The sequence below is a fragment of the Bipolaris maydis genome, assembly GCF_028858645.1.
Source record: "Bipolaris maydis strain C4 unplaced genomic scaffold PSV08scaffold_17, whole genome shotgun sequence".
Lineage (NCBI taxonomy): Eukaryota > Fungi > Ascomycota > Dothideomycetes > Pleosporales > Pleosporaceae > Bipolaris > Bipolaris maydis.
Genome location: NW_027093873.1, coordinates 1,034,678 through 1,060,028, shown reverse-complemented (window position 1 = coordinate 1,060,028; position 25,351 = coordinate 1,034,678). Strand labels below are relative to the sequence as shown.

At 48.0% G+C, this 25,351-nt stretch overlaps 9 protein-coding genes across 9 annotated transcripts; 5 read left to right on the top strand and 4 right to left on the bottom strand.

The window, feature by feature from the left end:
• Window positions 1-63: 63 nt before the first annotated feature.
• On the top strand, window positions 64-755 carry PSV08DRAFT_356963 (uncharacterized protein; the record flags this gene model as incomplete). The annotated part of the gene is made up of 2 exons (XM_014218450.2): window positions 64-311; window positions 452-755. 2 exons carry the CDS (start codon window positions 64-66, stop codon window positions 753-755), a joined length of 552 nt encoding a protein of 183 aa, XP_014073925.2.
• Window positions 756-809: 54 nt separating this feature from the next.
• On the top strand, window positions 810-1,675 carry PSV08DRAFT_252388 (uncharacterized protein; the record flags this gene model as incomplete). Its single annotated transcript, XM_066092457.1, has 3 exons — window positions 810-1,134; window positions 1,272-1,465; window positions 1,595-1,675. 3 exons carry the CDS (start codon window positions 810-812, stop codon window positions 1,673-1,675), a joined length of 600 nt encoding a protein of 199 aa, XP_065948039.1.
• Window positions 1,676-2,244: 569 nt separating this feature from the next.
• Window positions 2,245-3,837, bottom strand: PSV08DRAFT_232427 (glycoside hydrolase; the record flags this gene model as incomplete). Its single annotated transcript, XM_014218449.1, has 2 exons — window positions 2,245-3,299; window positions 3,630-3,837. The coding sequence occupies 2 exons, from the start codon at window positions 3,835-3,837 to the stop codon at window positions 2,245-2,247; spliced, it is 1,263 nt and encodes a 420-aa protein (XP_014073924.1).
• An 832-nt stretch (window positions 3,838-4,669) lies between these two features.
• PSV08DRAFT_211692 (aldehyde dehydrogenase domain-containing protein) lies at window positions 4,670-6,300 on the bottom strand. The gene is made up of 2 exons (XM_014218448.2): window positions 5,932-6,300; window positions 4,670-5,867 (listed from the first exon to the last, which is right to left on the bottom strand). The coding sequence occupies exons 1-2, from the start codon at window positions 6,235-6,237 to the stop codon at window positions 4,734-4,736; spliced, it is 1,440 nt and encodes a 479-aa protein (XP_014073923.1). The 5' UTR covers window positions 6,238-6,300; the 3' UTR covers window positions 4,670-4,733.
• Window positions 6,301-8,721: 2,421 nt separating this feature from the next.
• PSV08DRAFT_190451 (uncharacterized protein) lies at window positions 8,722-9,447 on the top strand (the record flags this gene model as incomplete). The annotated part of the gene is made up of 2 exons (XM_014218447.1): window positions 8,722-9,001; window positions 9,089-9,447. The coding sequence occupies 2 exons, from the start codon at window positions 8,722-8,724 to the stop codon at window positions 9,445-9,447; spliced, it is 639 nt and encodes a 212-aa protein (XP_014073922.1).
• A 230-nt stretch (window positions 9,448-9,677) lies between these two features.
• Window positions 9,678-10,437, bottom strand: PSV08DRAFT_382686 (uncharacterized protein; the record flags this gene model as incomplete). Its single annotated transcript, XM_014218446.2, has 2 exons — window positions 10,202-10,437; window positions 9,678-10,111 (listed from the first exon to the last, which is right to left on the bottom strand). The coding sequence occupies exons 1-2, from the start codon at window positions 10,365-10,367 to the stop codon at window positions 9,678-9,680; spliced, it is 600 nt and encodes a 199-aa protein (XP_014073921.1). The 5' UTR covers window positions 10,368-10,437.
• A 1,050-nt stretch (window positions 10,438-11,487) lies between these two features.
• On the bottom strand, window positions 11,488-13,679 carry PSV08DRAFT_232417 (histone acetyltransferases subunit 3-domain-containing protein; the record flags this gene model as incomplete). Its single annotated transcript, XM_014218445.2, has 2 exons — window positions 11,488-13,010; window positions 13,187-13,679. 2 exons carry the CDS (start codon window positions 13,677-13,679, stop codon window positions 11,647-11,649), a joined length of 1,857 nt encoding a protein of 618 aa, XP_014073920.1. The 3' UTR covers window positions 11,488-11,646.
• A 935-nt stretch (window positions 13,680-14,614) lies between these two features.
• PSV08DRAFT_412959 (uncharacterized protein) lies at window positions 14,615-16,692 on the top strand. Its single transcript, XM_014218437.2, has 3 exons — window positions 14,615-14,695; window positions 14,765-15,388; window positions 15,438-16,692. The coding sequence occupies exons 1-3, from the start codon at window positions 14,692-14,694 to the stop codon at window positions 16,478-16,480; spliced, it is 1,671 nt and encodes a 556-aa protein (XP_014073912.1). The 5' UTR covers window positions 14,615-14,691; the 3' UTR covers window positions 16,481-16,692.
• A 2,939-nt stretch (window positions 16,693-19,631) lies between these two features.
• Window positions 19,632-20,773, top strand: PSV08DRAFT_190086 (uncharacterized protein; the record flags this gene model as incomplete). Its single annotated transcript, XM_014218436.1, has 2 exons — window positions 19,632-20,385; window positions 20,511-20,773. 2 exons carry the CDS (start codon window positions 19,632-19,634, stop codon window positions 20,771-20,773), a joined length of 1,017 nt encoding a protein of 338 aa, XP_014073911.1.
• Window positions 20,774-25,351: the final 4,578 nt, after the last annotated feature.

Genomic DNA, 25,351 nt, shown 5'->3' with positions numbered 1-25,351 from the left:
CCACGACTATGTGGTGGCGGCGCTCTGAGCAGACAATTCGCACTGGATGCTGTAACGCTATGAATGGCGTCGCCTTCATTATCGGATCGCTTCTCACCTACGGCCTCGGGCATATCGACAGCGATTCTCCTGTACAAGTATCAGGGCATCTATATGTTTTGTGGTCTCTTGACTGTGGCTTATTCATGCGTGCTTTTGTCATGGATTCCTGACGGTCCGATGAAGCCAAAATATCTGAATGAGAGAGAGCGCTTCATTGCTGTCCAGCGTCTGAGAGCCAACCAGATGGGCATCCAACCTGAGCAGTCGAAGTGGGATTAAACATTGGAGACTTTTGTCGACTTGAAAACTGGGTGCTGGTTTATCGCCGTCGTTGCCATCTCGTGAGCCATATTTTCTCTTCTCAGTAGCTCTTACGAACACTACTGATCAATTTTGACAACATCACCAGCGGTAGCGTTTCCACTTTCGGCAATCTCATCATCCGTGACTTTGGATACACAAACTTCCAGTCTATTTTCTTCAAAAGTTCATTTGGCGTGATCCAAATTGTTTGCATCGTTGGTTCTGTCTGGGGTGCTGTGCTGGGAAGCCGCAAGGGTCTCGCTATCGCTATGGTAGCCATTCTTCCCATTGTAGGAACAATCATCATGTTGACTTTCCTGCATCAGCTCAAAGGTGTTTTGCTCCTCGGCTACTACCTAGTTTCCTATCTTGCGGCCGTCACGCCTCTGATTTATGCCTGGCATGTCTAAAACACCGCTGGCAATACAAAGAAGAAATGCACTTGAACCACCGTCTTCATTAGAATGTGCATCGGTAACGTCATTGGCCCTCTACTATACTCCGTAGACGATGCGCCGCTTCACGGTCCTGGCCTCATTGCCAACATCGTAATATTCGCTTTGGTAGCTGTGATAGCATTGCTAATACTTAGATATCTGGCGTTTCTCAACCAACAGCACGCAAAGAAGAGGATGGATATGGGCAAGAGTGCTGTTCGAATCGATGGGAGCATGCTAAAGAAAGAGAAAATATCGCAGAAGGGTGGAGAAGTTGAAGCACAGAACCAGTCACATGAGCAGGACAATGATTTCTCAGACCTGACTGACATGGAGAACGAAGACTTCATGTGTGTGTATTAGCGTCTGGAGAAAGCCAGGATAGGTCGCACCAAGGATTTAATTACAATTCTCTAGACCATCTTGGTAGATTCATATCGAATGTAGTCCAAGTAAAGTGTCACAACATGAGAGCTTGACATGCCGAAGGTTGCATATATGAACGACACGAGTCGCTGGGCTCGAAGCCTGCCTTGTACTACCAGGGGAACAGTCAAATCTCACGACTGCAACTTCCGGGTTTGCATTCGGTTCTTATCTATAATCCTCACTCTACATATCTCATGCCTATCAAGTTATCAGCAGATATCGAGATGTTTCTCCATAGACACTCTCCAACGAAGGTATACTCTTACCACAAAGCTTCAAGCGATTGAGATGCTATGCAACAATTGCCTAATTGAATTTATGACCTCTTTGAGTCCACTATATTTAACTTCTAATCTTTAGCTCTTGAACGATAAACTATTTAGATAACTAAATCCGTCATCGCGCCACGCAGTCACTTCAAAGATGATCGAGCACTCATAGGCGATATTGTCTCCCCTGTATGAAAGCCAGCCAATAAAATCTTGGGTAGCCTAACCGTTGGGTTGTGGGATTAAAGTTTTAAAAGAGCCTTGCTACAGAGCAGACTTGAAATGACACGTGAATTAACTCTGTTTTATCCGGCGAAGTTAGCAGCAGTTATAAGTTAACAAATGGGTTGCTCTACCTTGGAATGTGGTAGGGACGTACGTACTTCTTAGAAAGTACTGTATTAGAACATATAGAGCCAGGGAGGGATTCTATTCAGCGATGACGCAATTAGGGTATTGTTTCGTTTTCACCCTCTCTAATACTTTCAGACTATTAAGCATACGAAGCTGACTCTCCGGGGCTTTGATCCTCTTGGTTGTTGGCACTATCGTCATCATTTTTGAAATCTTACATGGCATCACCAATATCGAAATCTCACAATGTACACGATATTGCTACGCGGAGATAGTGGCTTCGGGTTGATTGCGCAATGCTTTATATTCAAGGAAAGGTGATAATAAATACAAGGTTGAGAGAGAAAAGAAGGTTATATACACTAAATGCCAAAGGCCTAAGAGGCCCGAGACACAGAAATCTAGACTGCTCAAGCAAGAGCAGAGCAAAGCTCATTGTAAGAGGGTTTAGCCTGGAAGGAGCTGTCGAACAGGAGAGGTCCACCGGCAGCACCGATCCAAGAGTCTTTGTCAGAAACACCCCAAACAGTGATACCGACACAGTTTTTGATATCGAGACAACCATCGAAGACGGTGACCCAATCGGCGGGCTTACCGTAGTTGATATCCAACTCAGTTATGGCACACTCGGGGGCGGCACCGCAGAGAGCTTTCAAAGCAGCAGGGACACCAGAGATGGGGAAAAGAGTGCCGGGGGAGCTGATGTGGGATTGGGAGCCGATTCCGTCAATGGGAACACCGTCGGCAATCCACTTCTCTACATGGCTAATCATGCCCTTTGTCTTGGCGTAGTTTGCGCCGTCAAGGTTGTAGTCGTTGATGTAGAGCTTAGCGAGGGGATCGGCCTGACGGGCAGCGTGGAAAGCGGTGGAGACGAAGCCTTCACCAAGGACGTTGTAGAAGACACTGGATCGGAAGCCACCTTGCTCGTCAAGGATTTCGTTCACAACATCCCAGGCGTAGATCTTGCCAGCATAGGTACCAACGAGCTTCTTTATGTGGTTAACCATGACCTCTTCGAGCTTGGCCTTGTCACGGATCTGAGAAACCCATGCAGCCAACTGAGAGTGCCATACGGTAGTGTGACCGCGGATGAGTTTGCCGTTACTGGTGGCGAAAGAAACGAGAGCATTAGCGCCATCGAGAGTGAATTGGCCCTCGCTGGGCTCAGTGGCATCCCACTTCATGCTGTTCTCAGGAGTAACACAGCCAAAGTTGTCGACAATGATCTCCTTGTTCTTGCCAGTGCTGAGACGGTATTGATCAGTGGCAACACCAACGTATTTCTTGCCCTTGGCCTTGAAGGCAGCATCAAGATCGCATTTGGCGCCATTGCGGCCGCTGCCGGCAACATTGGGAGCGGGACTGTTTCCGCCAGAGCCAGCAGCTGGAGAGGGGGAAGGAGAAGTAGTAGGTTCAACACTAGACAGGCTTGCGGAGGTAGCAGTCGAAGAAGGGGAGGCAGCTGGGGAAGGAGAAGGAGAAGCAGCGGGCGTAACACCAGTGTTGCCACCGGAGCTAGCAGCTGGAGATGGCGATGGAACGGGTTCGTCATCAGCCTCACAAGACTCATCATCACCCTCACTTCCCTGGGTGCCAGCATCGCCACCCTCCTCATCGGCGTCGCAGGACTCGTCATCCCCTTCATTTGCATCCGTGTTAGCATCACCACCCTCCTCATCAGCATCGCAGGACTCGTCGTCGACAGGCGAGGAAGCAGGGGTAGCCACAGGTACGGTACTGTTAGGCTCCATAGCCGGGGCTTTGCTGGGCAAGCTGGGAGCAGCAGAAGGACTGTTGGCAGGTGGAGGAGAAGCTTCTCCGCCAGGGACACACTGGCTGTACCAGTCGTTGTACTTGACGCAGTGCCAGCCAGAAGCGCAGGCACTGTCACCTTTGTAGGTGACGCCGCCGCACTGGGCATAAGGGGGCAAGGCAGCGAGAGCCGTCGTCGAGGTCAAACCAACGACAGCCATGTAGATGGATGCATCCCGGAAATGCATTGTTGCTGTATGTAGATTGTGTTTCGATTGGAGTAGAGGGTTATTGCAATGGCGAGTTGGGAGAGAAAAGAAGGGAAAGGATAGAAGCTCGCTTCTACGCTATTTCAACAAACACAAGAAAAAGAATGTCACGGAAGCACGCTTCCAAATAAAGATAGAGAGGGTCGGATGAGAATGCAGGAAAATAGTTGAGAGTGTATATAGGACAGGTTGACTCTGCATCTTATACCTTTTCCATATTACTTGCATGGAGTGCCATGCCGTGTTCGGTGAAACAAGCATGGCGTGGGTCGATGAAATTCGGCCAGTGGTTCCTCATATTGTTTCATGAAACCTGTAGAAACGCCACCCATCCTGGGAAGTCATTTCAGCGATCCATGCGTCCCGCTCGAGACCGGCAAGCGCTTGATAGCGCTATTTGCAACGTTGGAGACTGCGGCATGAGGGGGCATGCGATGAGAGCAGGCAGCCGAGGAAGGCTATAGCGCAAGTAGACAAATTCGAAGATGAAAACCCGAGCTCGTCATGGCGCCATGGTAGGCAAGTATTGCAAGCAGCTGGTGTGCGAGCGCGTCGTTGCATAGTTCACAAAGTCTGATGTTGGACACGATGACTGTGCGTCTGCGTGCTTACTTGAGTCCTGCCGGCGGCGAAGCGGCAGCCGAGTCTCATCTAAATGAGGCGCTAAACTGAATCCGGGCAAAGCCTCATTTAGGCGCGGTACCTGCAGGGTGTTTGGGCGCTAGGGGCCGGTGGTGAAATGCTTCATCCACCTTTCTTGCTTTCGGCACGGGAATTGCGCGCAAGCTGGATGCCGTTAAGCTTTTCACTCTTGTCAATTGATGCTTACATTCAATCTAAGACCTGCCTCGCACCACTGATTAAGGTTTGCGCTTCTACGACTTGTATACATGAATGACATGGGGGTTGCAGTATGCCAGCAGACCTGTCGTTCCCCACTCGCTACCAATGCCAGACTCCTTGTGGCCGCCAAACAGGGCCTGGGGCGTGGGCTTCTCGAACGAATTGACAAACACGGAGCCCGCTTCCAAGCGTCGTGCAATCTTGCTTGCCTTTTCCACGTCCTTACCCCACACGCAGGCGCCAAGGCCAGTGTTTGTGTCGTTGGCCCGCGCAATCACCTCTTCCAGATCTGACCATGGCTGTGTAGGAACGATAGGGCCGAATGGCTCTTCCTGAATAATACGAGAGTCGTTAGGCGGGTTGTCGATGATGGTGGGTGTAATGAAGAATCCCTTGCTAGGAGCGACATCGGGCTCACCAACGGCGAAATTGTAGCCCTTGGACTTGCTGTCCTCGAAGAAGCCCTTGACGCGCTCATATTGCATTTGGTTCTGGACAGGTCCCAGCATGTTGTCGCCGTCGTCTGGGCTTCCAACCTTGATTTGTTTGGTAAAGTTGACCATCTCTTGGAGGAACTCCTTGTAGATGGACTCGTGGATGTAGATTCGCTTCGTGGCAACGCAGACTTGGCCAGAGTTCTGGAAAGCACCCATGACAACCTCTGGTGCGACCTTCTTAATATCCACATCGGGCAGGACAATGGATGCATCGTTTCCTCCCAGCTCGAGCGTGACACGCTTGAGCGTCTTTGCGCATGTCTCCATGACCTTCTTTCCAGTCGCGATAGAGCCGGTAAAGCTGATCTTGGCGATACCAGGATGCAAACACATCTGGACACCGAGTTCATTGTTGCCACCAACCACTTGGAGAACGCCGGGTGGAAGAATATCTTGGGCAAGCTCAACAAACTTGAGAGCAGTGTAGGGTGTAAAGGGCGATGGCTTGACAATCATACAGTTTCCTGTCATGAGCGCGGGTGCGACCTTTCCGACCATCAAGATCAAGGGAAAGTTCCAAGGGCAGATGGCACCGCAGACGCCAAGCGGCGAGTACTCGGTGTAGACGGTCTTCTCGTTGTCCTCGAGCTTCTCGGTGGGCAGATTGAGCGTAAGGTGGTGGCCGATGAAACCGGCAACGGAACCAACTTCAAAAGCAGACCACTTCCTCTATCTCGTTGTCAGCACATTGCTAATCAAACACGGTCGCGCGCTCAACTATCCAGGTACGTACCGGCTTTCCAGACTCCTTGCATAGCAGGTTGACGAACTCGTCATTGTGCTGTTGGAACGACTCCATGACCTTGGCCAGCAAGGCTTTCCTCTCCTCAACAGCAGTATCCCTCCATGCTGGAAAGGCCTTCTTGGCCGAGGCAACAGCGTCGTCGAGATCCTTCTCGCTGCCAACGGGCACATCCCACAGCTCCTGGCCTGTGGCGGGATTGACGCCGTGGTGAACCTGGCCGGAGCCGCGCTGCTGGCCGTCGACAATGTTGTAGAACTTTTCGAAATCAAGCGTGGAAACCTTGCCTGGAGACATTATGGCGGCGGATAGAGGACTTTTGGAATGGGGGTATGTGGGCGGGAACGTGAAGGACTAGGCGAGGCCTTGAGGAGATCAAGGTTTGTACTTAAGTCTGCATTGGAACAGCATAGGCCCTTGGCCTTGCGGCCGCGTAGACTCGGCCTCTGGTCTGGCAACCATGCTCGGTAAGTGGCCCGGCAGCTGGTGGAGTGTCGCGGTGGGTTTGGTGGTTTTCGGCCTGGCTTGGCAGCGACCTTGCGACGCGGCTGCCCCACTTGCAGCCGCAGAATCGCGGGGCAAGTACCAGTCTAGGCTTGCATGCTTGCATCATCCCACCTGCCCCTCACCTGCTGCCCGCCCTCCTTCACCTCCGTCGTGCACTCTTCACCCCTGTGCACCACCACCATCCGCCATCTGCCGAGGTACCCCGATATCGACTCTTTACACTCGCGCCCCCGCATCTGGACCTGTTCTCGGGATTCTGACAAATGCAGTATATCTCGCTGTCCGGCCACAGGACAGAAACCCACTCGAGTTATTCGTCCCTGTGGTGAGCGTCATTTGTCCCTGTCATGGGCTTTGGCGCTTGCGCTACTCTTAGGAATAAACCTTAGCCTTGTTATTTTCCCTTTTCCAGCTCGCTTAGCCCCTCGGTGTTAACAGAGCTGCGAAAATATAAAATTCTTGTACCTCTCTCTCGCACTAAGTATCGCAGCTAGCATCTTTAACCAAGTAGTTTCATATAGCTAGATATTCATACTCTTGCTTCTAGCTTTAAAGCAGCCAACCGCAAAATGTATTTCCTATAATAGAGAGGAACGCCACTGAGATGTGTTCTGCGAATAATACAATAGAAAAACAGTATTAGACGCTAACTCGATCTATTATTACAGGAACAAATAGCGCTCACCACGAGGACGAATGAGTGTTGCCGACAGAAACCACCCACATCGCCATTGCTGAGGCGTCTTTGTAGAGGCAACTCTGCCAAGTTGTGTATCCATCCCTCCTCTGTCCTACAGTATCTTTGCCCCGCCTGGCGTGCTTTCGGCGGTCTGCAAAAGTGGACATCTGTCTCTGGTGTCGAGTCATGCGTTCCGTGTCTCTGCCAGCAGCGTCGTGATGAGCGGTTGACGAAGCGCAATCCGGTTTAGCACGGACGGCCTGGTGCGGACCAAATTCTTTGCTTCCCTACTACCCTGTACCCTTTTCAGACTGGCCACACAACTACTACCACTATATGGTCTCAACTCTGTACTTCGAGCCGCGGCTGTCGCCTGATAAAGGCACGTTGATAGGGTTACCGTTGCGACCAGATGGGGCTTCACCCTTGGCGGGCTCCACGCTCCATAACTCGTGGAACAACGCGCACACGAGCACAGGCGACCAAGGCGAGTAGACTTTTGACAAAGTTGTTTCAGCTGAGGGAGGTCTTGTCCAAAAGACATTACTTTCCAAGCATACCATGTGGGTGTCAGCACCTGCCGGGCGTCCTTGAACGTGTGGTATTTGTCATCTGGGTTACTTGCAGTAGGACTTGGGTAAGCTCGGGCCCAAGGATTTGCTCGTTACCGAGAGCCGGCTAGTCTGGCTATAAATTTGTCGCCTTCTTCGAGTCAAGACTCATGGCTGCGCCCATAGAACTTGTTGTTTTCATGGTCAAGCATACATGCCATGACAAAATCTGGCGTTGTGAATGTTCCGATGCTCTTTCATACGCAAGCAGAATGCAACTTCGATTTCACGCTCCGGGACCATCGGCTATGGCGAAAACCATAGTCACGTGCACAGGTGCATGTCTTTTCGTATAGCGACTCGATAACACCTTATGATGTTGTGATTTTAGCAGTCATATGGCTCTGGTTGCATCTGAGCGTTTTGCACTTTGGTTGTCAATAGAGGCTCGCTCCATGAATGTGATAATGAACAAGCCGAATCGCAAGCCCTCAAGTACGGTCTATCGGTTGACTGCCTTGCGCCCTTTCGCGAAATGACTCACCAACTTGGGCCCTGAAAAACAAACGGTCGTTCATTGCACCCACATATAAGGGCTCTAAACACCTAGCACGTAATCTCATGCCTATAATTGTATTGCACACAAGACTGGGAGCCGATCGTCTATTGCTGGATTAAATGTTGTAACATCACCCTAGAACACCAGCCTAATACGACTCAGACTGCAAGGCTGCCCCGACTCGAAACTACAGAAATTCTGGTAAACGAAGTGCAGAAATAAGAAAAATAAGGGCGTAACTAGATTTGACCCACGGTTCAATACTAGGCATTATGCTAAAAACAGAACAGTAACCAAGCAAAAGGCACCCAATACCTGAGTCACATCACAAGCAGACTACCTTGGTTGGATAAAGACTTCCCTGTGAATTTCCATGCCTAACTTGTATCTTGTCTTCAGATACTTGAAACAACACCTTTAATAACACCCACCTTGGTCAACACAGCAACGTAACCATCGAGCAGCGAAAGAGAGAGGGAGAAACTATGTCAGAACTATCGCAGGCCGACGCCCCATGCTCTGATGAACCCGTGTTTTTCTGGAAACAAGGCGAAAGCAATGGCTACCTCTGCCAATGGTACGCCTCACCCTTCACCGTCTCAGACACCACGTATGCGACATGCGAAATGTACATGATGATTCAAAAAGCGCTGCTGTTCAACGACGACGAGACGGTACAAAAAATGGTCCGAACAACCGATGCACGCAAACACAAGGGACTAGGGCGCAAGGTGCAAGGCTTTGATCAGGCTGTCTGGGATAAGCGTACGTTTTCCTGGTTTCCCATCATCTCGCCTTTTTTTTCTTTGTCGTCACCAGGGAGAACTGATCAAGGGATGGGTATTGAAATAGATAAATTCGACGTCGTTGTGCAGGCATCATATTACAAGTTTACTATTGGCCGACATGCAGAGCGCCTGCGGGGTATGCTGCTTGCAACTGGCGAACGCGAGCTGATCGAGGCGAGTCCGTTTGACCGTGTGTGGGGCATCGGATTCAAGCAGGCAGATGCCATGCTGAATCGCGAGTTTTGGGGCGAGAACCTACTGGGGAAGGCGCTAATGGAAGTGAGGAAGCGGTTGAGGGACGAGGAGAAGGAAAAGGAGGAGCAGGCGAGGCTGGAGCGCGAGCAGTGGGAGCAGGATTTGTTGGGTAGAGTGAGCTTACCGGCAAATAGGAGGAGGGATCAAGAGCGAGAGGCGAGCAGGTGATACAAAGGTGATGCGAAGGCGATGGAGAATGGCAAGCGACACATGACATTGCATGGTGCAAGGTTAAAGAACTCGTAGTATCTGGATGTATGTGTAACAGAAACATATGTTTTTTTTTCATATGAAAAACCGGTTGTACATGACACGGTTTTCAAACAGAAAACGACCAGGTTCTACCAAGTAAATCAAAACACCAGTCCATCAACTCCCATGATAACAGTATACCAAGCTTAGCACTTCTTCCACTGAATGTACAAATTGGACGTAAACCTGCCAGACTCGTTGGTTGCAGCAAGCACGCCATTAGCAGGCGTGGCAAACGGCGTCAGCGCAACCTCGCTGTTGATGTTGAACATGGCGTCCTTGCCGCAGGGTGACCAGACTGCTGCCGGCACGTTGTCCTGTTTGTAGTATTTGCCGTTGAACGGACCGGCGATGACGAGGGCCGACGAGGTTTGGTCTTGCTCGCCGGAAAAGTAGTAGGTTGACTTTACAACGCCCGTGACGCCAGTGTCAAGCTCGCCCCATCCAGAGTAGTCGGCGCTGAAGACGGCAAAGGAGAAGCCAGGGCTGAACTCGAGACCGAGGTTGATTTGGCAGTTCTTTCGTGACTCTTCGGGACCTTTGCCGCTGCCTACGCGTGCGGTGAATTGTTTGTTGAAGTCTGTTGGGTTTTGTGGGTCAGCATACATGCCCAACCAAGGAGTGGGGGGGGTTGGTTGGTTGGGGAAGATGAACATGAGAGAGGACGTACAGATGGGCAGAATGCCTTGCTGAGTCCAGTCAATGTCAATGCTGCCTTGAGGACATCCCGAGCCGCCAGATACAACACTAGTGATCTTGAAGGAATCTGGAGCTTGGTATGTTGGTGCAGCGGCTGTGACAGCCGCAAGCACAAGGGTAGCCAATGTGCACTTCATGATGAGTGAGTTGCTTCAAAGTAAAAAATGTATTAAAAGGCGGTCAACTCAGAGTGAAAGCTGCTATGAGATGGCAAAAAAAAAGGTAATATTCACAATGTCAGATCATGGGCATACATGGTTTATATGTTGCCACGGGTTACAGAGTAAGAGAGACCTAGAACCCCAGATGGTGCAACGCTACATAGTTTTAGTCTCAAGATAGTTCTGTGCTAACATCAATCACCTGCCCCCTGCGCAATGCAGAAAAACGCAGCTGATTGGGAACCACATACAACAAGCTCGAGACAAGATGGCCAATCGTTGGCTGTAGTTGGTGGCTTCATTCAGCTGCTGTGCTGCCGCCTCGGAGACAGTAACGAACCAGGCATGGTTGCCATGCGTGCGATATGAAGCTGTGCTCGTCGATATTACTTGTAGACTTGTAGACACGGGAGACAGGCCGAGGAGAAAATGGGAAGCTGCATGGGCTGAACGCAGGGTAGCCGTCGCTCTGGAACTGTTGGCTTCTCGAGCAAACTTTGCTGCAATAAAGAGCGAGACTACCTGTGTTTGGCCTCGAGGTGAATTGCAGCATGCTAGATAGGCGAGAGTCTCCAATATAATAGATTGAAAGACCCGGTCGAGGTCACCACACGGAGACGGAACGGTAGATTGCGGGCTGGGCTGTTTCTGGGGAAACATTTGGTTTGCTTTAGCGAGCGTGAGGGATCATTAAACTTTTTTTTGGTCTTTTCTCTTTTCCAGCAATGGTTCGAGTACTGCATTGGTCTAGAGTTCGTATTCTTCATCAATGGCCCTGCGCATGGTGCGTGTGCTGTCAGCACAATTGCGACATGGGAACATGACAAAAGAATTACCTAAAATCGTTGGGTCCACGGACTTTGGTGTGCAAGGTTGTGAGGGGCAAAAACCGTTCAGTGGCGGTTCTCGAATATGCGGGCTGGGTAAATGGACCCGGACGCCACGACATGTGACACGCCACTGTTGCCAAGGGTTAGAGTATGCGCCTAAACGTTACCATACATATTGCACACGCCACCATCCAGGGCAGGACTAGCCGGAGGAGCGAGAGAAGATAAGAGAGAGAGTAAACGTGTTCGTAGCGCAGTGCGTCATGTTGGGATGGATCTTATGGTAACATTAACCTGCCAGCAAACGCCTCGTGTTAAGCCAAATGCTCGTATACATACAAGAGCTGAATCTGCAGTGCGGCCTAGAACAACAGATGAACGCCAGGGCAGACCCGCCGATAAAATGCCTGGTAGAGTATCAACAGCTACTCTTCTGCCTCGGTGTTCCAAATCTCCACCTCTCTATTCTCCAGTTCCTTCATCTTGTCCTCGCCAAAAATGGTTTCGGTAGGTAGACCAGTTTTGCCGTAGTTGACTACGGGCCCGATGGTGTTGAGCCATTGTGTTCTCCTCTCCATGAGCGTTCGGATTGGCTCACCAACGCCTGGCCTCGAGATGCCAGCGTTGGCGACAGGATGGCTGCCACCACCTGCACCGCCCGGGCGCTTGTTTTGTTTCTTGCCTTTGCCAAGATTGCGATTGCGCTTAAGATATGCTGCATTCAACTGGTTGTCCAGGTCGTCGGCTATGGTGTTGTACTCCTGTTGGGCGATGCGCTCTTCTGTGAGCTCTAGGAGTCGCTGTTTTCGCGCGCCATTGATGATGGATTGTTTGCGGAGCTCTTCCTGCAGAAAGCGCAGTCGCTGCGCGACTTCATCGTCAAAATGAGAATCGTATGACTGAGCTTCGGCGTCTGTTTCAGAAATGAAGCCATAATGCTTGAGTTCCATGAGTATACGATCCTCCATGCCCACAAAGTCGGTGCGTGCACCTTGGACTGGGGGTTTCCATCCAGGCTGAACGAGATCCGGGAGTTGGGTTGCAGCAGCAATAGAGTTGGTGTTGCTCATGTCTGGCGGTGCGCCTGCGCCCTCGTCAATGTCCATGGCATCTCCGCCAATGCCGTTTGTCTCGTTCTGGCTGTTCTGGCTGCCCCGTCCTTCCGGTCGTAATGTGGCCAGCAGACGGGACAGTAGAGGGCCGGCTGAGACCTGGTCTGTTTCCAGCACGTCGTCTGATATGTCTTCAGCTGAAGCACGCGGGACGTTGGGAGGTGGCCGCTGGTCATTCGAGTCAATGTGCATGGATCCGTCTTCTTCGGCCCAAATCTCCTTGTAATGTCGCGGCCCACGTCTGGGCAACACAAAGGGCGCTACCCGGTCCCCTCGTTCCTTTAGGAAAGCAACATCTTCTTCTGTCAGGGGCCTGATGTAGGGCTCGACGTAATTGGCAAATACCGTGGCGTTGACCTGTGATGGCGGCTTCGCATTGGAAAAGTCCTTGTCTGGGGGCGAGCCGGCAATCTTGTCGCGCAGGTCGGTGACGGGAAATTGAGCAACGCAGTAGATTTCCTTCTTCTCTTCTATCGACATGCCCGGAGTCACCTCTCGGATATGATATATGGTAGGGTCATCGAACTTGGCGGGGTCGGGCCCAAAGGTCTGGAACTGTGGTACGGCAGGGGCGGGGGCGGGTTGGTGGGAGACGTCAGAGGCGCTGGGTGAAGGGGCGTCTGGTGGGCCTGTGCCAGCAGCCGAGGGTGGTGCTTGTGAGACGGGAGAGGATATTGCTGACGAGTTGTCTGGTGGTTGAGTTAGCGAGCTGTTGGAGCGCATGGCCGGGGGAGTGTAATGCAGGCCAGGTAAGAAGAAAGGGCGTGAAATGGCACCGAGGTGTTCAAGAAAAAGAAGACAAAGAAGAGGGCGAAGAGGCTTAAGGTTGGAGCTGCAGACTTGCCTTTGTCACCTCCGTCCTGCCTGGTGAGGCCGTGGGCGCCGACTGCGGGGGGGTGTTTTCCATTGTCGTCGTGCTTGGAGTTGAGCTTTTTGAGCTTGTGCTTGCGATCGCGGTCGTCGGCTGCCTTATCCTTTTCTCGGTCACGCGGGGCGCGGCTCTTCTTGAGGCTCATGAGCTCCCTCAGGGCGCCTTCTGACTGGACGCAGCGCGACTCTACATTTTTGAGCACCGTCTTCTCGATGTTGTCGCGCATGGTCAGCAGCTGCTTGCCCGAGGGAATGTGGGCGCCATTGCCGGCCGTCTCGAGAATCTCTTCGACGGTGACGGGGCACTTTTTCAGGTACGAGGTGAGGCGGCCGCCAAAGAGCGACGAGGCCGACGAGGGCTCGACCGAGGCGCGCACATTGGGCAGCGGAGTGGTGTTGCGGCTGCGGGGAGTGTGTGAAGGCTTGGAGCCGGGTTTTGTGGCCTTGGCCTTGCCGCTGAGGTTGGTGGGCGCCATGTCGGGCGGGCGGTGGATCGAGGGCGATGGCGATGGCTGGACGGAGGGATCAGCACGAGCATCAAGACCAGCGACGAGGGCCGGGGGAACGCGCGGGGGGCGGCAGCGCTGGCGGAGTGGTTGTGGTTGCGGGCGCCGCCGTCATGGCCATGGCTGCGCGGGCAGGGCGGCGATGGCGTCGCGTGTGGGCGGGCGTGGTGTGGTTGGTCGCTGTGGCTGGTGCTGCCCGTGCTGGCCAGCTGCGCCTCAGGGGTGGCTGGGGCAGCCACCACACCACACACGCCTGCCATGTAGTGTCTGTAGTATTGTGTATATGCATGCATATATGCATGCATATATCTACACACACACAGGCACTCGCCTAGGCCATACATACCTCTTGTCGCCAGCTAGCGTCGGCGGCGGGCGTGGTGTAGTTGGTCGCTGTGGCTGGTGCTGCCCGTGCTGGCCAGCTGCGCCTCAGGGGTGGTTGGGGCAGCCACCACACCACACACGCCTGCCATGTAGTGTCCGTAGTATTGTGTACATGCATGCATGCATATATCCACACACACACACACCCAGGCCATGCATGCCTCTTGTCGCCAGCCGGCGTCGGCGGCGGGCGTGGGCAGCGACTGGCTTGGTGCTGGACATGTGCCGGCATGGATGCATACGCAACCATCCAGGCACTGGGGCAGCAGAGTCGTCGCATGCGCCGGCGTAGCGAGTAAGAATAGCACCAGATGGGCCGGCTTCGGCGTTTCTGAACTCGGCACGGGCGGCGCGGCTGTGCTCACCAGCCTCTCCCTCCGCTCTCTAGCCACGGCTGGCGCGAGGGCATCTGCATTCGTCACCACGGCCGCCGCTGACTGCCCCGACGACGTGCACGCCATCTGCCTCGCTTCCGCCCTCTCCGCTCTGTCGTCGCCCTCGTCGCCATCCTCGCCCTCGTCGCGCTCAGCATGTTCTGCAGTCGTGTCGTCTAGTGTAGCCGGTGCATGCTAGCGACGCCCCTGTTGCGCCTTCCACCATGTGTACGTCACACCCGCTTGCTGCTCACTCCCCACTGCAGCCCACCTGCTGACTGCCACGCCACGACACAGCCGCCCAACGCATTGCAATCCTCACCATCGACTTCCCCGACCCTCACTTCATCGACTACGACAACAACCAGTTCCAGTCGGTCAACGAGTCCCTTGGCTTCCGCTACAACATCCTCAACAACATCCAGACCCTCTCCACCAAGGGCATCGACCCGGACCAGGATCCCTTTGGCCTCCTCTATGTTCCCCAGGTCTCCTCTTCAGGCTGCAAAGACGCCCAGGCCCAGTACGTTCCTGCAAACGCCACGCGCCTACAAAACCTGCCAAATGACAAGGACTACGCCCTCGTCGCCGTTGCGCCTTGGTACTCGCCCCAATGCACCATCGAGTACTTCACCGAGGCCCGCAAGCACGCGACCAAAGCCTTCATCACCTACCTGCCCGGCGATAGCAATGCAAAGCCCCCCGTGCTCAACGACGCCGCCTGGAACCTCGAGGATGGCGGAAGCTGGCAGTCGCTCAACAACTTTCCCACCTACGCTGTTTCCTCCATGACTGGATCCAACATCATGGACCAGCTCAACCTCTACTCCGGAAACCTGAGCCAAGTACCCCACGCAGATCAACTGTCCCAACTCTACGACAAGACAGACTACATCCGCCTCTGGGCAAACATCGGCACAGGTCAGTAGCCACTGCCTCTTTGCCTCGACTGCACTAACACTCTACACAGACACTACCAGCCAGCTTCCCAGTCTCTGGGTCTTCCTTGTCATCGTACTGGCCATCCTGCTCGCTGCTGTCAGCTTCACCTCTGTCGTTATGCACATCATCCAGCGGAGACGACGCAACAATCTTCGCCAGCGCGTTCTCAACGGCCAGGTCGACCTCGAAGCACTCGGCGTAAAGCGTCTCAATGTGTCACAACAAGTGCTCGACAAGCTACCAATCCACACGTTTTCGGGAAATAGTTCGACTCATTCGGAAAAGGCAGACCCCGAACCCCTCGTTCCACCAAACGTCGGTCCATCTTCTGCTGCAAATGCCGAAACTGGTCACAAACCCACTCTGGCTCGCCGCTCGTCTGCCCCTGAACTACCAAAGTCGCCCATGTCCACTGCTTGGTCCCAGCCCACTTGTCCCATCTGCATGGACGACTTCGAGCCAAATCAATCTCAAGTGCGAGAGCTCCCTTGCCACCACATTTTTCATCCCGAGTGCATCGATCCCTTTCTACTTGGCCATTCATCATTGTGCCCCATGTGCAAGCGGAGCGTGTTGCCCACGGGTGTGTGTCCAGTCAAGATCACAAACATCATGGTCCGGCGGGAGCGGCACATCAATCGCATCCGGGCGCGTAGTGCCCGTGCAGGGAACCCCCAACCAAGCTCAACTACCGCTATGAATCTGGACCCATCAGCCTCACCGCCTTCGCCTGCTCGACCCCCCATGGCTCAGGCATCACTCGGTAGCCGAATAGGCGGAGCCATCACAGGACGCAGAATCTTTAGCGCACCACACCGAACGCAGTCTCGACCGAGTGATATTGAAATGGCAATGACGTCGTCACCAGACCCTCTACCACCACATCTGACGGCCAACCCATCATCTTCACAACAATCTCAAAACTGCGATCCTGCGCAAAGTCGCAGAGAATGGGCTCGACAAAGGGCTCTGGCCATGCTTGGCCCTGACCAGGCACCCGCCAGCGATGAAGACGACGAGCAAAATCTTCCAAAATGGAGGCGCATTCTTCGCAAAGTCTTCCCGACCTAGTGACCACCAATGAGCACACCGCTCTGGGCAACTTGTTCCTTTTCTTCTTGTCTACATCATGATACCAGGGCATCATCTCGGCGCAAGGAAATCCGTCATTAGTTCTTCAAGATTTTGACATGGGAGTTTGGTGTGGTTCTTTTAGCCTTCTTGATCCCACATATAGCCTTCACTAGTAGTACAGATACAAATAATCTTTTTTCTTTTTAGAACTGAACCTATAATCCATCCAGTTTTCTCAACTTTGAGATTACAAAGTCTGTCTTACATAGGAAAGAGATGCAGACGACGAGCTCAATCGAGGGAGCTTCTGCTTCGGCAGAAATACAGAAAACCTATACTCAAGCCCAAGGGTTTTCAGCTAGTACAGCTGAGATGCAAAAAAATTGGAATGCCATGTTAACGACCGGCAAGAGGTCCGCCAGCCACCAAGATGCATGCTGCAGTGAGTACGGAAGTCATCTGCCTCTTCTGCGACTTGGCTGCTACTTGATGGCTAATCTCAATTACAGGAGATGATTGCGCAAATCCCAAGCTTACCTGTTTCTATGCTCAAATCTGAGCTTGTTCTGTAAGCCACGCTCCTTCGGTGCCTATAGCGGGCGAAGTGGATCAACTTTCCATTGTTCCCTCCTTTTATATCTTTCCTTGCATTTCTCTTTACTTTTTTTTAAATAGCTGCTTGGTAAGTTACATGCTAGATAAGCTACCTACTTGGTAATTTAACTACTAACTAAGCTATTGACAATAGCTAGCTATGGTTCTACAATAGCTAGGCCCAGCTAATCCATCTGTACTGTTTGCCTACTATCTATTATTTTCGTGCCTTGAAAAGATTGCATTTCTTCTCCATTCTCTTGAACTACATTCATTGCGTGAAACCAGCCTTAAACATCATTTCATGATCCCTCATACATAAGACGAGCTCTAGCAGCACCATGTGAGCCCTAAGAACTCCTTGACTCTGAAGTGGTGTCTCGCTGGAAAGGTGTGTCTGTTCTTGCAGCATCCTCCCGAGTAGCCCTCCTAGAGTCACCCATTACCAGACACCAAGATGGGCAACCCCGAAAACCCTGCGCCCGCATCCAAGGCCAGCACAGCCATTATCAAAATAAAGACCAGCATCCAGCAAGTAGAGACAAAGATTGGGAAGGTACACCCGCATATCGAGGAGCTCTCCCTGACGCTGGAGAGCCTAAAGCAGAAGTAAATTAACCGCGGGATTGACACGACCAACAAGCTCATCAACATCTGTGACACGCTGAAAAACTTCCCGCTGGTGCTGACACCCCTGCGCATCCTGCCGGTCGCGGGGACCATCACCGGGCGCGCAGTGTCGGCGTTGGAGCGGCTGGATATCGAGGGGAAGATCGAGAGGATTGCCGAGGATATCAAGACTACTACTACATATATTTGAGAGTGTTCGTACCTTTTGCTGGTCATAAACAAACTTGACTCCTGAGTGGAAGACACTGAGGACTGCTAATACCGAGCAAGTCTGCTTTGGTGTCGTTGAATAATCATGATGGAGCGAAAAGTCAGCCAAGTGTTCCCGCTTGGTAACAGTTCTAGGCGTGTATGCTTATCTACCGATACAAGAATCCCATGTGAAGCAACCATGCTTGTTAGCGGATTACGCCCTGTTGACTCCCCAGAATCATATAATCTGCGCGCCACCTTGCAACAGGTGATGGGATAGTGCTCTGACTGCAAGAGGCCTCGACCTAGTTCAGTTGATGGATGAGGCCGTCATCATCGTTGCGCAATTTGATTCAATTCCCCTGTGCTACGCGTCCTGGATCGTCACCCCAGCCTGCAAATTTAGGCTGGCAACAGGATAAGAGTAATAGGACAGGATCCGGTATGCAAAATCAAGCCGTAAATCCCTAGTCCTATGTTCTTACCTTCGTAGGCAAGGTGGTAACTCTTGTAGTTGGCCTGATGTAGATTGGAGAGGGAAAGCTTCCACATCGAAAAAGCTTGCCAGTTGACTAACGAGCCATTATCAGTAGGCAGAGGTCAACTTGTTCTGTACTTATCGGCGCGTCGGAGAGTGTCGCCGCGTGGGGGGCTCGTAATCCTAACTAGAGGACGAGTCAAACTCGATACACAAAGGCTAATGTAGCCGCATACAGACAGTATGTATTGAGAAGATAGGCTATTCTACTTGTGGCGATCAGGCCTGGCAAACCTACACCTTGACCATCGTCGCGTCACCCAGGTGATCCGTTCATCATGTTGATGTATAATTAAGGAGGATATTTATGCAACAGTTGGCAAAAAATCGCAAAGTCACGATATGAGTACCTCGATAGCCAGTGTAGGCTTGTCCTTATAGAAGAATTTGGCGGCAACGTCGCTATAACTTTCGAGAACAGCGGCGTTAACGCGAAAGAACGGAGTTACTAACTAGCTTACAGACATAATAGCGCATAGAATCGGGGTTAGCTTCGTGGTACAACCACTCGACAGAATGGAAAACGAGCGCCAAGAACTATAAATAAAGGAGAGTAGGCATGCAACTGTTCGGGTATTTTCTTCTGAAAATTATCCCCGACCGTTACTTCCGTATCACGTGTCGATGTAGCCTTGGTACAATTTGATCCTATCCCTTGGTTCCATCTCTGCACTTCAGCGTATTTACACAACCTAATCATACACCGTTCACTTCGGAGTGGCACATCGAAAGCCCACAGATTCGCATAGCAAGTCGGAACAGTCGAGCCATACGACAATCACACATGGCTGAATCAACAAACCTACCACGCTTGTCAGAGCATGGAAAGCTCAACAACAAGTTCGAAGAGAAACCGCATCAGGCCCAACCTGATATGGAAAAGCAAACTGTTGAGTCAAATGGACTGACCACTATAGTATGCTCGACTGCCAATGGCAGTGGCCAACTGGAAACTCCCGGAGACGATAGTTGAGCTACTGGAGAAAAAGCTGCAGAGTAGCCGGCAAAAGCTGTTAAATATCCAAAGGATCTTCACATGTTCTTCATCATACTCGCCCTCTTGCTCAGTATCACCCTCTGTGCTCTGTATCAGGTAAGTTCTGCCGCTATCGCTAGACCATTTATCGGTGGAGGTCTTACAGACGTGATGTCCTGGAGATGATGAGTAAAGACGTTCTCACGTTGGCTTCAGTCATGTCAGGAGCTAACCCCCATGTCAAATGTAAGTGCTTCCATATCAACCTTCCAATTGGCGGTCTGGTGGCGGGGTCCATTTTGATCTCCTTCAAGACTCCTTCAGCCGCTCCGCGAGTGCAAGCCACACACAAGGAGAAGATTCTACAAATGGACTTCCCGGGAACTGCGCTTGTGATGAGAGAATCCCTCTGCTTGCTTCAAGCTCTTCAGTACGGTGGGATAACACATCCTTGGAAGTCCAGTCTCATCATCAGCTTACTCGTTGGCTTTAGTCTCATGGTTATTGCATTCATCATCGTAGAAATATGGCAAGGTGAGCGCGCAATGAGGATCCCACGTCTCATGCGTCAACGGACGGTCTGGGTCAATTCTGTATGGGTTTTTCCTTTGCCGGCTTGTAATTCATCACGATCTTCTATCTATTCCCAAAGCGTCGATAACCGTAGTGCAATTAGCTCTAGCGTGTGCAACATTTCTCTCATCGGCTTTTCCAGCATTGCCCCATTTGGCTGTGGTAAAACCATGTCAAAGACAGGTATCGCTACCTCAATTCTCATGGCTAGCTCTGTGGTTGTGACCATCTCCGCCAGCCTGTTGTACACACTTGATATCGGAACATCGACAGGAAAATGGGTTGGATACCAGATATTGGTGGGCTTTGGATACGGCATGGGCCTCCAGATCCCGCTCGTCATTGTGCCAGCTTTCGCCGCACCGACCGACATCGCTCCTGTGACCGGCACAATTATTTGTAAGTCTTCCCCCACTTGATTTTAGGTGATTTTGTCGTCTGTCTTTGTTCTCTTATATTCCGAAGATAACTGTATCTTTCGCGAACATTCGCTCGATCTGTAGATGCTACGTTCACGATCGCAGCCGCACAGTCCGGCTTCGATAACCAGCTCTTGCGCAAGCTTCATAGTACCGCACCATATGTCGGCCACTCCCAAATCATATCTACGGGTGCTACAGCCCTGCGTCGGGTATTCTACAAAGCTGAGCTGGACGGCGTCATCAGTGCGTACGCTGGGGGCATCAAGGTTGCCTTCGCAATTACTATCGCATCCTGCTCCATCAGTGCCCTCACTAGCTTGGCCCCGAAATGGGATAATACGAACAAAACGAAAGCCAGCACTTGAGGAGGCTATTCAGGAGATGATGGAAACGATGGTTTCTTTTCAGTCTTACCCGCTGAGGAAGCTATTCCTTTTGTACTTGAACCGCTCCAAACATGGTTCGATCGTCCCGCCAATTACCAATGATCCACTTGTGGTCCTCTCGCATGTGAAAGACAGCTGATCTTCAAAAGCTATCGCTGGCCTCCCCTCAAAATCCAGGCATTTGAATATACATTGCCTTTCTCTTTTGTTGGCTAGGGAGACGGAATCGCAATTACTGAACGCCAGCTGAAGCTGGCTAACTACAATAATGTATGTCAGCAAAACTGTGGTACAAAGTTGTAATGCCCCTTGGTAAACCATGACCCAAGGAAAATTCTCACAGGGAGAAATCATTCCCAAGATGCGGAGGGTTGCCGCAGTGACTCGGATATCTCGTTCTCCTAACGTTCGTACTGTAGCCATTATCCGATCAGATCCGTTAGCTTGGGAAAACATTCCGTCTGGATTCATCAAAAAAATCTCTATACAGTGTTTGCTGAGTGGGCCATGGCGTGTATTGTAGAAATCTTGAGTTTGTTGTCTGGTATCGAACCGTGCCGGACATCTAACTCGGCAGACCTTATGAATACATTCACCACACTTCGTGTCACCTAAAATCCGGTATCTGGGATTGAATGGATATCACTGATTCACAACACTGGCTCTTTGATACCTTCGGCAGTCGAAGTTTGTAGAGGCGTAGTATTCTAGAAGCTAATTCTATCTCTCCTTTCTCGCATTGGGTTGGTATCTTGCGGTACCCTCTTCAAATAATAATGGCATCATTTTATAGGTTCGTGTATATTAATTCATGGCCTATCCTGAAGGCAATTTTGTCTCACCCTTGAACGGGTTGCGATTCATAGTCCCTTCAGCACCTACGGTGCCTTGTGCAGTACAGCTGACACGAACACTTTGTTACCAGTCCAGGTAGCCTCAACACCAGGCGGCATACCCAAAGACTTGGCTTTCTGCATCCAATCTCTCATCGGTAGGACGCCGACCTTGTCGAGGTTCTCTGTCTACATGCCTACGAGGTTCGATAGCAAATATCTGTTCTCGCTGACATAGTCGAACACAGAAAAGGATTTAAGGAGACCATGAGCATACGGCGTAGACAAGAATTGGGGCGCAATATCGTCGACATCGACGACGTCAAATTCTCCTTGCTACTGCTTAGGATCTAGTGCTGGTACGGCCCGCATCCCGACACAGAATTTGTTTAGCGCTACCAATGTGTTTAATTCTGGCGTATTTGGTCCCATGATATTGGGGAAGCTGTCCACAACGCCCGGAACGTCCGATGCTCGCTCCAGCAGTATTTCACCCATTCATTTGCTAGCAGCATACCCGATAGCGAAAGTGGCATAGGGTCTTTTGAGTAGTCCATACCACCCACTTTCACAACGTTATAATATCAAATTAATGCAAGATTATACTTCACTAAATACTAGAGGTTAGACTTAGTGATTAAAATTAAATTGAATCTTCCATCAATTAGTTTATTCACCTATTAGGTGGTTTAGCTCTAGCCTTTTAAGAATTTTTAGTTTAATAAAATTTTAGAATTTATTTAAACTAATTATAGAAATATATAAATAAGAAACTACACGTAAGCGCCTATTTATAGCTCTACTTGTAAAAACTATTATAGTAATCTACTTATTACAATTAGTACGCGCTAGTAGCGTCTTTTTAAGTAATAAGGTTGTTATACTCTTTTTATTTTTAGCTATAAATACTTAGCTCTTAACTAGAGAACTAGAGAATTTAACTTATTTATATTTTACTTTCCTTACTCTAAAACTTATTATAAAACTTTCTTTACTTTATTATTAGTTCTTTAGCTTTAATAGCTTTATTAATAAAATTAATATTAGTACTAATCTAATAATTATATTCTCTAATAGTTTTAATTTATATTTAACTCTATTATACGTACCTAGTAAGTAAGTTATAAAAGTATTAACGTTATTAATATATATATATATATACTTATCTTTTATATAAATAGTATTTAAATTTATATATCTAATAGAGTTTACTAGCTAAAAAAAATATTACTTATATAGTTTATCTAGTATTTAATAGCTAAGATTATTTGTAATAATATAAAATAGCTAGAAAAAAAAACTTATTATAGACTTTAATTAGCTCTAGCCTTTTAGGAATATTATTATAAAATAAAATCTTAGTATTTATTAAAACTAGTTAAATAGATATTTAAATTAGTAACTACGGGCGCTTATTCTTAGCTCTACCTAATAGAACTATCACGCCTAGCTATTAATATTATTATATAGCGTCTATATAAGTAATTTACTATACAGTCTATAACGCTATTCTATCTCTAGCCTATTAAATACCTAGTACTTTACTATAAAACTAAAGTACTAGACTTATTTATATCTTACGTTTACTAGACTAAAACATCTATAGAAACTTCTTTTACTAATTAGTTAGATATTTAGCTTTTAAAGTATCTTTAATATAAATAATATCTCTATATAGCTACTTTATAGTATCTCTATTAACTTCTTCTAAATTAATATCTATAATACTAAAATTTACTAAGTGGAATTTATAATTATTCTAGTTACTTAAAAGTATATATATACTAATTTATTTAATCTTTTATAGCTTAACTTTTCTAGTAGATTCTATACTAGGTTTAAATCTATAAAATCTCTCTCTTATTTATTTATATATTCTTTTATAATTATTATTAAATAAATAATTATAAAAGGCTATTATAGGTTTTATAAATATAAAGAACTTAATAAATACTAAATAGCTTAAAAATAATAAGAGCTATAAGAGGAAGTTTTATATAGTATTAATAGAATTTAAGATAAAGTTTAGATAAATATATACTGTTAATAAGACTTAAGATTAAGTTCTAATAGATTCGTACCTTTAATAAGATATAATATAGTAAATATATAAGTATAGAAGCGCTTTATATAATATATTCTTATTATAACTATAGGTTATTATCTTATTACAACTATAGTTTACTATTCTACTACCTTCGTTATAACTAGGCTAGTAAATAGGTCTCTACATTAGGATCTCTTTTTTTTTAATTCCTCTCCCAATCCTTACCTAATTAGGAACGTTAGTAGCTTATTTTTTAGCCCTTAATTAGAGCTATATATTTATCTAATATAGTAATAGACTAACTCTAATAGATAAGAAGATATAAGAGATTAGAGTAAAATATAGAGACCTAACACTTAGCACGATAGGTTGCTAAATATCTTCTTACCTATTAGAGTTAGCCTATTACTATATTAGGTGAATATATAGCCCTAATTATAGGCTCTAAAATAAGCTACTAAACCTCCTAATTAGGTAAGAATTAGGAGAGATAATTGAAAAAAACGATTCTAAAGGTAGAGATCTATTTACCACACTAGTTATAACTATAGTTTACTAGGCTACTACTTTTATTATAACTATATTTTAGTTATTATACTTAATAGAAATTTATCTATTTAATATATACCTATTAAGAGGCTTTAGTAGTAATACTAACTTATTTATTAGAGTTTAATAGAGTCTTATAAAGGTCTACCTAAATCCTTTTATTATATATATTAACTATAAAGTTAATTTTTTTAATACCTAATTCTAGTAGGTTAGAGTGTAGCCTACTATTCTTTTCTAAGATAATTAATCTAATACGCTACAACGTAGTTCATAAGCGAGCTAATTACCTAAGCGAGCTAATTACGCCCTACTAATATATTAATATTAATACTATAACGCGTTATATCTTAATAACGTAATTATTAATTAACTTATTCTAAATTAGATCTTTAACTTACTCTTTCTAATATCTAATTATAATATATTTAAAGCTAAAGATATACTACCTCTATCTATAATATACCTTAAAGTACTCTATCTACCTAATATACTAGAATACGCTCTTAACGTAACTATAAAGTAAATTTAAAGCGCCTAAATAAGCTAGAAAAGAAGACTATTATTAAGTATATTCTTAAAGAGTCTATATAAGGATTTGCCTCTATAAAGGCTAATATTTAAGTAATAGTTAATAAACTATTAGAAGAGCGTACTAGTAACTCTATTAGTAAGAACTAAGTTAATAACTTTATTAAGTATACTTCTAAGCTCTATACGCGCTAGAGCTATCTCTATAATTACTAGTAAGCTACTTATAAAGATCTAGTAGCTATCTAGTACTAGTTTAATCTAGTTAAGATAATAAAGTAGAAGTAGAGTATTATAGATAATAATATCTATAACTTTAATAAAACTAGCTTTACTATAGGTAAGATTTTATTATAGTTAGTTATTATAGGCTTAGAAAGATATAGTAAAAAGAAGTAGATATAGCTAAGTAACTATAAGTAGGTTACTATAATCTAAGGCGTAGGCGCATTAAGTCGCTAGATACTACCCTTTATTATCTTTATAAGTAAAGTACTTATTAATATCTAGTTTAAAGATTTACTTACTAACTAAGTTCTTAAAGTTAATTCTAATAAGTAGAAAAATAATTAGCTTACTCTTATAAAATTAGAGCAC

What these genes read in the sequence shown, in the direction of transcription:
- PSV08DRAFT_211692 (XM_014218448.2), bottom strand. Translation starts at nt 6,237, where the DNA reads ATGTCTCCAGGCAAGGTTTCCACGCTTGATTTCGAAAAGTTCTACAAC. An exon ending in GCAAGGAGTCTGGAAAGCCG is followed by an intron (nt 5,868 to 5,931) that starts GTACGTACCTGG and finishes ACAACGAGATAG; the next exon opens with AGGAAGTGGTCTGCTTTTGA.
- PSV08DRAFT_412959 (XM_014218437.2), top strand. An exon ending in CTGGGCAAACATCGGCACAG is followed by an intron (nt 15,389 to 15,437) that starts GTCAGTAGCCAC and finishes CACTCTACACAG; the next exon opens with ACACTACCAGCCAGCTTCCC.